Here is a 10,047-nt window from a genome sequence, read left to right as displayed (position 1 = left end):
AACCATCCTTATAATAATGACGTAGCGAAACTTATTCATTGTTCATTGTGTACATTAGCTAATTATTGAAGTGTGAAGTGCTAGTTGCAACTATCTCGTCAATATCGACAAAGTCAAATACAGGCTGTACCACTATCAGAAAGCGCAAGGGCGTATAACAGGCCTGCCTCATGAAGTAATCAAGAAAATCACTTTACCACAGAGGTCGTCGCTCTCTTCCAAAAGTAGTCTAGTACTGTCATCATCGTGTTATCTTGTCATTGAATAATTAAATATTTCTTTTCATTTTACCTAGGCGTGTGTTACATGGATAGTCGGAATTATTTGAATTACCATTACTAGTTACTTTGTACTCTTATAAGTGACCTTGAAGTTATGGCAAATACTCCCGAGCATCCTGTATACATAACTATTATTGAAAAAAAATATGACTGAGGGTAATTCTTCAATTTCAATTCAAGGTCTTATGGATTGGTACCTTAGGATGAAAAGGGATAGAGTGAAACAAAAGTATTTTTTTATTGTTTTTTATTACATATTCCATTAGAATACTTTCTATATTTATTATTGTACATGCTTACATCGTTTCCCATAGCACGCACGCCGTGAACTGTTCGTACTGCATTTAATACACATAACATTTTATACATCTCAAAGAGATGACGAATATAGATAAACAAGTTTATAATCCGTCAAAATGACGTCATGTAGTCTATGGTTATCTAGATCAGCCATTTTTTTCATTACTGAACCTGATTTACTTCTCCTGAAAAAATGTATGTAAAATAAACTTTGAGTAGTACCAAAATACTCTCTGTTGATCTCACTCTAAAATTACGTTCAAAACAATTACTCTTTTCACTCAATAAAGTACATCGAATTAATACAAAAACTCAAACATGATTTGCTCGATGAGCTGATAAATAAAATGATCAACTCGTATCTTTTTAACCGACTTCAAAAAAAGGAGGAGGTTTCTCAATTCGACCGTATTTAACATAAAAGAGATCGAGATTATAAAAGTTTAAAGCGGAAACTTCTTTAAAATTTCATTTGCGCTTTTGTTAAATGAAAATCTTTATGAGTAAGTTGAAGTTGCACATTGCTGTGAAAAATATACTTAGTAATTTAATTTGAACATTATCAATCTAAAATTTTATATATGACCTAAAAATTAATAAATATCGTTAACTGTATTCAGATTCAGCCCAAGTTTTTGTATTCTGGTAAAATGTAAGAATATAAAAAGTATAAAATTATCGGGGTTTAGTAACTTTAGTGGCAAGTAGGACTTTTTACTTTGCAGACGCAAGTTTGACTTGGGTTTAAATTTCATATGACAAATGTCACGTTGACTTAGTTGATGCCAAGTTTTTAATTAAACCAACATAATATTTGGGCAACAACAACCACAACGGAGGGAATTCATAAACTGTGAATATCAAAAATATACCTTAAATGACACTGGATAGAGTCCACAATAAGTTGTTTTACAATCACAATGCTTTGTGTATTAATTGCCAAGTAACTTCACACTGAGTATTGGGGTCTAATCACCATTATCTACAATAATACAAATTAAATGCAGCGGAGATTTATTTCTACATGTAAATGCATTTTTGATGCATCCGTGAAGCTCTCTAAAATGTCTAGAAGTTTTAGTCTATGGTATGTTTGATGGAATACTAAGTGTTTACTGATCGACTTTTTTTTAATAAAATCTGTAGATATATTAAAAAGAAATTATCATATATACATAATATAATAATTATTTGATAGATATTTATATAAAACCCAATGTCTGTTATTTTTCAATAAAAATAAACAAACCGATCAGAGGTACTTCAGTTAAAAGCTTTGACGGCTTTGACAGCTCGAACTCTGGCATACAATATATAGTACAATTAGTTCTGTATTCTAGAAACCTTAACTCCTTTATAAATAAACCAAGCGTAAAGATATGTACAATGTTTTTTTACACGTTACATCATTTAAGTACCTATTTACAAATTAGAATTCTTTATACATCATAAAAAAGATAACTATATGCTCTATTATATATCACCGCAAAATCAATAACTACATTTCACAATAGAATAATATTATATATACTGTATTATTATATTAATATTATTATTTAATTATTAAATTAAAAATACACCTTACAGTCACTAAATAAAAGGTAAGACGTATTAAATTACAATGTATTGCTTTTTTTAGTCACATTTTGCAAAAATATCACCTTGCGTCGGCCGTCTCGGCCCGGAGAAGATTTAAAGTTCATTCCATTCTCTTTTTTTTTAATTTTATAAACTCCTCGTAAAAAATATCGACGCCTTATCACCAATCGCTCAGTCATCTAGCATTTAAATTAATACTTCTAACACGGAATAGACACCACAATTTAAATGAGACACATTTATGGACATACAATATACCCTAATAAATCTACAATTTTTTTTACATAATATTCTTCTTACTGACTTACGACACGCTTACGACTACAGCGACTTGCACAAACACCAATTTAAAATTTTGAGGTCACAGACGCCTATTATAATTAAAAAAAAAAATATTCACAATCATGACAATTCTGTTGTAAACGTACTAAATCGCGAACTCTGAAAGTAGTTCCATCTTTCACACTCTATTTTCCGGTGAAAATGATAGCATTACTTCAAGATTTTACAATTTATTGGTTTTTAGTCTCCAGAATTGGAATTATTATTCATTGTTTTATATCTGACAAATAGTACTACAATACAATTCAATTTTATTTGATTTATTTTATTATTTTCTTTATTTCTGTATACTGAATACATATTATACTTAAATAATTAAATATATTATTATACAAAAACACTTTTATAATATTGTACATACTATATTCTTTTCAGGTATTCAGAGCGCACAATGACCACATACAAAAAAAAAATAGGAAAAAACGTTGAGTAAAATTAGTCAGTCTAAGATAAGTCAGCAAGAAGTATTGACCCTAGTCGGTTATTGAAGGACTACCGTTCGATTATTGCACAACACATGCAGTGTTACGTATCAACGTTACTTTTTTTTTAATTTTATCTTTCCTATTTATTTAAGGACTAAATGTTAGGGTTACATGAAGCAAAAACTATTTTTTGATAAATAAAAAAACAATAACAAATTATTACTTCATTAAAAAAATATTGTAGGTAAATAAACTATACAATAATTGTTATTAATCTTTGTTCTTGTTACTAAAAAGCAAAATTCATTGAAGTAAAAAAAATTGTAAATAAAATAATAAATAATAAATTGTGAACTTCGTATGAATACAAAAAAAAAACCTAAAAAATACTGTGATAAAATTTGTCTTATTTAGAGCTATTTAAAATATTAAATATTGTTTTGAATGCTCAAGTGAAAATTTGTTCTAAATATTTCTACTTTTGTGATTATGGGAACTTCTTTTAGTGTACCTAACTTTATATATAAAATAAAAATATTGGGTCAATATAATAAGATGATTAGTTAAAATATAAATTGATTGCTTACATAGTATAGGTAGTATTGCGAAGTAATAGAAGGGCCTTAGGTCTAAATATAAAAGGAACCACTACAAGAATAAAATATTACCTATTTACAAATACCTAATTGTAGGGATCGAAAGAAAAATATTTGGCTAAAATACATTAGGAATACATGATTTTTCGTGAAAAATTACATTAATCTAAGCGACGTACGTATATAGGATTAAAAATAATGTAAAATAATATCAAAAATTGGTTAATAAATTGTGATCGAGTATGAGTATTTTCAGTTTTTAAAATATTATGCTCAGTTCATTATTAAGCGTTATTTTAAATGTTTTTTTTAATGACTCGTTACCCTGTCGTAAGTATTTCAAGAGAGATTCATTAAAGATCGATTAAGTGAGTGTATTATAAAACATAGGGTTTTAAAAAGGGTATTTTTCACTAAGGTTAAGCAACCAAAAGTGTCCTACTATCTAGAGATTCAAATGTATCCATTTGTCCGCTTCGCAAAGCCTAGGCTCACCGATCCGCCTCAATAGAAACTTTCCATCAGTCCAGAGAAACCTAAATGCGTCTACACTACGTCCATCACAAGAATTTCACACACATAGTCCACCGAAAAACGTCAGTCCTATAAAAATAGTAAATTAAACTTCCTACGCGTATTCGAACATTACCGCCATCTTGATTTGGCGCGAAACGTAAAATGGCGCGGTTTTATGGCACGATTAGCGAAGTCACGAGCGATGACGCGCGCGGCCGCTCTTTCTTCGTTTCCTTCTTCCGTCGCGAACAAAGACAATGTTCGCAGGGTCGTCTGCCAATTGCGGGTATCTGGAGACGGAGTGGACATCCCTGGCCGCCCATCCGTCCACTATACCATGGGAAATGAGTTCCTCCTTTTCCTCTTCGGTCCAGGACCCTCTTCCTTCCCAGCCAGCGGCCACTAAAGCCTTCTCTCTCTCCCACGCCCGAGCGGCAGCTCTTTTGTGAGCGTGCTTTAGAAGTTTGATGCGTTCTTGTGCTGGATCCACTCCGTACCGCAAGACTATCACCGCTTGGGCGGAACCTTTGCCAACTGCATGCACTCGAACCTAAAAAAGAAGACGAAGTGTTTAAATGTTCATACGATATCAGATGACGATAAAAAACACAAGAGACGGAGATGAAGTGAAATTACCTCTAATCCTTGATCGTTTGTCTCATCTTGCGATACGTTGAATTTGCCAGACAACCGTCTTAGTTCTTCCATATCGTCTCTAATCTTCAGAGAATTGTCCTTTACAAAGTAAAATACATCCTGATCGTGAATGCTAAAGTGGACATCCAAGAAATACGAGTTGTTGAATACAGTTGTAATAACGTCTTCTACAACGCTATTTGCACCATCGGCTACGCTTATGAACGCTTTGCCGTCCACTCTAGATATAAGGACACCTTCGCCGAAAACACCACGTTTGTACGAAACTCTTGGAAGGAGATTTCTTGTGATTGGTTCCATTTTTAGTAAAGGTGTTGGAACAAATTCGATGTCCGATAGTTTGTCGTTAACCTAAAACAGATAAAAAAATGTTAAAAACTAGAAAATGAGAGATGAAACAAAATCCAACATTGACAATATTATTTACCGAACCTTACCGAAAAATATTTAAATCACAAGATATTATTTTTTAAAGAGAAATGAGTAAATTAAAATGTTGAAATAAAATACGGTACATTCGATATACACTTAACACTTACCTTTTCAATGATACATTGGAGGCCAGACATGACACCAAAGTCAGGAGCAAGTTGAGGTGCAGTTACTGATGTCTTCGGTTGGAATATCATATCAGTTATGTATTTCGCGCCCATCATCTTTTCCAAGTCATATCCGTAAAGTTGGAGCCAGCTAGATAAACTTGTCATATAAGGTACATTCTGATCTCGATTTATAGGATCATTATTTCTAAATCTGTATATGAATATATCTGTAGGCAAACTTAATTTGGTTGCTAAATGTTCCCAGCTTGGCGTCATCCATTGCCCGACTACTGGATCATACAACCGGTTTTCCAAGTGAACCAGGTTGGTGTTGTAATCAAATATTCCACCCTGGAAATCGATGGGTAAGTAAAATCCTGGATTAGTATCTTTGACTATCTTTCCGAACGGACTGCGTTTGATTTCTTTTATTATTTCTCCGTTTACATCAAATATGACAAGTGGCGATCCGTTGTGATCAGTAGCAACGTAGAAACGTTGATCCTCAGTTTCAATACAGGTTAAGAAATCTTTTTGATCATACAAGAATCGAATAGTCTTTTCTGCTTTCGGGTAATGCATGTGCGTAATGAGATTGGGCGTTTGAGGATTTGTGTAGAAGAATTGTGTTATGTTGTCTTTATCGTCCTTCCAAGCGACGAGCCGATTCCTATCATCGTAGAAGTACCACATTTGGAATTTATCTCTTTCAAATGCATGGACGAATTGTCCGCGAGAGTTGTAACGGTACTTTTGCTCTCCGCGTCTTATAACAAAACCACGTCCGTCGTAGCTGCTGAATTCAATGTCGCCGTACTGTACAACTCTATCGCCGATATCGTATCCGAGATACCGCTTTTCTCCGTGCTCGATGATGCCAATGATGTTGCCGTTCTCATCAAAAACGTATTTCCAATCATCCTCAGATCCGACCACTTCCATGAGGTGTCCATCGTAATTGTAACTAACTCGTTCGTTAGATGAAGTGTCGCCAATCATCATCTTCTTCGATTTAATTCGATTCCTCACATCGTATTCCAGTTCGAGGCGGAATACGTCGAAAGATTTGATGTTCATGAGAACCGTTTTGATTCTGCCATGATCATCGTAATCGGTAATCGTAAAGTATTGTTTGCTTGTGTCCTGCATTACTGAACGATTGAATGTGTTTCTGTAAATTCGCAAATCGCTTACGCCTTCAAGAATACCGAGATTTTGGTTGTACTTCAACCTCAGTTGCGGCATTTCTTTACTATTAATGTTCATGTCTATTGTAGAAAGTCGCGCATTGCCGTCATACTGATACTTGAAATGAGCATTGTTCAGTCCACTCTTTGAATTAAATTTCATCTTTTCGTCTTTCAGAATGCCTGCGTGATATTTATAGTCTTGTCGTAATTCGTAATCTGGGTCGGATATTTCAACATTTTTCACGAGATGAGTGTTTTCATGGTAAACATATCGAATAGCTGATGCACCGGCCAGTATGGTTTCTAGTTTTCCGGTGCTATCGTACACGTATAGGATTTTGCCCGATTGGTGAGGGAATATCTTTGCTAAAATGTGACCATCATCGTTATACAAAATTTCATAAGGATGTCTATTCATTGGTGAGAAGTATTGGTACTTGAAATAACCCAAAGAAGTCATTAAAGCAAATGTATGAATGTGGCCTCTAGGCGTGGTAAGGTTCTGAAGTGCACCAGAGTCATCATAGTCGAGAAGATAGTCACTGCCTCTTGGCGTTGTCACTTTTAGCGGTAAACTCGTAAACATATCTCTGAAAGAGTACGCCAAAGAAGAACCATCACCGTTTCTAATTTCGTGCAATCTTCCTGCTCTATCGTATCCATAAGTCTCATTCAATTCACCCCAACGCCAACTAGTGAGCCGGTTGAACCTATCATAATCAAGCTCAACTTCAGCGAAGATACCACTTCTAGGTCCCCACTTAACCGGTCTTGCCATTCTATCATACGTGACATTTAATAATTCTACTTTATCGTCCATAAATACTGCAACGGTAGAGGTATCTCTATCGTATTCAAGTGTCAATAGATTTTCTCCGTTAACTCGTAGTTTGCGACCTATCTGAGCCACCGCTTTGCTGCTCTTTCCTTTATTAGATTGCAGTCTTCGTAAGAAATATCGCCATTCAAAGCGGTTAGCTAAATCACCACCAACTTCAGTTCTCTGTTTAGCAGGTACGGGATAACTTTCGCCTAGTATTGGATCAATCTCCGAAAGAATTGTGTAGGGAACAGTGTCAGTCGATATGATATGACCCCATGGCATACTAGATGATATACTGCCATCCGTTGAAATAATTGTTTTCGTTTCTGCTTCTCCAACCTTTGTTTTTACTGATGAACCTTTTATAAGTATTGAAACAGGTTTCCTGTTATTTTCACTTACAAGCACAGTGGCGCCTTTCAGACTTAAATCGAATGTTAGATTAATTATTCTTCCTGTTGGAGTAACAGCCGAGGTTAATCTTCCAAATTCATCATATTTGTAAATGTAACTTCTACCAGTGCTGTCATATTTTGCTTTTAATAATCCAGTTGTGCCATGGTAATCAAAGGTCATATTGAAATTGTCCGGTGTACGTAATTCTTGAAGCATTTTCATTCGTGACATTTTAAGTCTACATTTCTGACCCTTCGTGTTTTCTATTGAATTCACTAGACTGGAATAATCACGTAGTAAGAAGACTTTGTTACCCGCAGCATCAGTCACAGTGCTAAGCTTTCCATTACTTGTGTTAACAGTATAGGTAAACACGTAGTTATTTTCGCCAGTGAGAATATTTTTGGTCATTACGTGTTGTCCGAATCTATTGAATATATAAGTTTCTTGTGTGTCAGGTGCGTAAATTTCATACTCCCGTACACCACTTGCATCCGGAATGCTAGCCATAACTGATCTAATTCTATAGTTGGCTTGATCAGCAATATGCACAATACCGTCGGGGCTCACAGTTACCGCTGAGATAGTGTTGAATTTAGAATTAGATGCTAGGAAATGATCCGCTTCAAAACAATCACAGCCTCGTTCTAGGCAATTACATTTGGATTCGGCACCGGCGTATAAGGATATCTTCCCGTCAGTAGTGATTAGCCTGACTCTATTGATTCTTTGTGAGTCACTTTCTGCGACATATAGATCACCAGCCGCGCCAAACGCTATGCTTTGTGGCATTACAAGTGTAGCATATGTTGCTAGTTCCATGTCATAACCTGTTAAAGGTGACGGGCAGTGAAGTGGTCGTCCAGCAATTACTTTCACTCTTCCATCTGGGGCCATTTGCAGAATCATATGGTCATCGATGATGTGCAAGCTGTTATCTAGAGGATTGATAGCTAGTTCTGTCGGCCACCTCAAGTGGACTTCTTCTACGCTTAACGTCCCTTCACATGGTATAGGTTTCCAATGAGCTCTGTGCATATGATTTCCAATAACTGTTGTGATGATACCATCTCTATCCACCATTCGAATATTCGTACCGTCAGCAAAGTATAGAACATTATCAGTTGAAACAGCGACGCCTTTAGGATAAGCCAATTTAGCATCTCTTGCCAGAGCACCGTCGCCGCAATGCGCTTCGTCACCTGGAAGACATCTTTCTCCTGATCCCACTACAGTCTCCCAATTTCTTTCTGGATCGCTGAAGTCGTCAGTATTGCGCACTTTGATGATTTGATGGGACTCGGGATCGGATATATAAAGAGTTCCATCTAAAGGCGATAGAGCCATGTGGTATCGGTAAGAAACCCGTGTAGCGCTGAAAATAAGAAAAGAAAATGTTATTACAATAATTGCATATGTACTTACAAATATTCACTTTCAGTCATTTGTTGAAATTCCCACATGTATAGTGATATATTAATAAAACTTACTTCAATTTGACAACAGTTCGAACAGTGCCGTCTGTGTTGATCTTCCTGACGAGATTGAAGTCTCCCACAAATATGGAACCATCGGGCGCTGCTACGAGTGCTACAGGAGCCAGCAGTCTTTGCTTCACAGCGGATCCGGAACATTCATTGCCGCAGTCCAGTGCCCGTTGGCGACCATCGCCCATAGCTGTTATTATGAGACGAGGCTTGTGTTTCAAGTAAATGTTTGTGCCATCGCCCTTTTGGAGTATACCTAAAAACAGAAAAACAAAAATATTTTTTTGCGTGTAAACTAAATCATCAGAGCTCATTAGATTAAATACGCTGACTATAAATGCTGCATATTTTGACTGTATAATTACGGTGAAATTAAAAATAAAAAACCAAAATCTACCTTCATGGAAATTATATCTGTGATGTATATCCAGATTCCATCCACCAACATCAGAAATGCTCATATCGTGACCGCTCAGTTTCGTCGTCTGCACATTCCAGATAATATCCTTACAATCTGTGTATTGGTACCCAACTTTCACTAAGGCTGTTGTCACTCCATACACTCTTTGTCTGTATACATTGAGTCTGTTCCATGGATATGTAAACTTGATGACTGGATCTGCTTCGAAGATCTTTTCGAACAGAATTCCTTCAATAGTAATCCTCAGATGAATTAGGGCCAATGTTGCTGGTACTTTTTCCGGAGTGAGCTGAAGTTGTATTGTGGAGAGGTATCCTGCAGCTCTCGAGCTGTGGTACACGAGGTTGAGGCCGGTTCCTGGGATTTGTAAGCTCTCTTGGACGACCTAGAATATGTTTGGAAATTTTTATTGTTGATTCTGGTTATTTATTGTAGTTTAATTGTAAATGAAAAAGTATACAAAAATAAATTT

The 10,047-nt window shown here is 35.6% G+C and overlaps 1 protein-coding gene across 5 annotated transcripts in view; it reads right to left on the bottom strand.

Annotated features, from left to right (window-relative positions):
- Window positions 1-538: 538 nt before the first annotated feature.
- Window positions 539-10,047, bottom strand: part of LOC112055381 (teneurin-m) — a 330,977-nt gene continuing 321,468 nt past the window's right edge. For all 5 annotated transcript variants that reach the window (XM_052881940.1, XM_052881941.1, XM_052881943.1 and 2 more), the window contains 5 exons: window positions 9,552-9,960; window positions 9,158-9,410; window positions 5,256-9,042; window positions 4,696-5,067; window positions 539-4,609 (listed from right to left, as the gene is read on the bottom strand). In XM_052881940.1, coding sequence (XP_052737900.1) covers window positions 4,253-4,609; window positions 4,696-5,067; window positions 5,256-9,042; window positions 9,158-9,410; window positions 9,552-9,960 — 5,178 coding nt within the window. In that variant the 3' untranslated portion in view covers window positions 539-4,252. The remainder of the gene's footprint in view (window positions 4,610-4,695; window positions 5,068-5,255; window positions 9,043-9,157; window positions 9,411-9,551; window positions 9,961-10,047) is intronic.

This window comes from Bicyclus anynana, chromosome 6 (assembly GCF_947172395.1).
Source record: "Bicyclus anynana chromosome 6, ilBicAnyn1.1, whole genome shotgun sequence".
Lineage (NCBI taxonomy): Eukaryota > Metazoa > Arthropoda > Insecta > Lepidoptera > Nymphalidae > Bicyclus > Bicyclus anynana.
The sequence above is the reverse complement of the archived record's forward strand: the minus strand, read 5'-3'. Positions and strand labels throughout refer to the sequence as shown.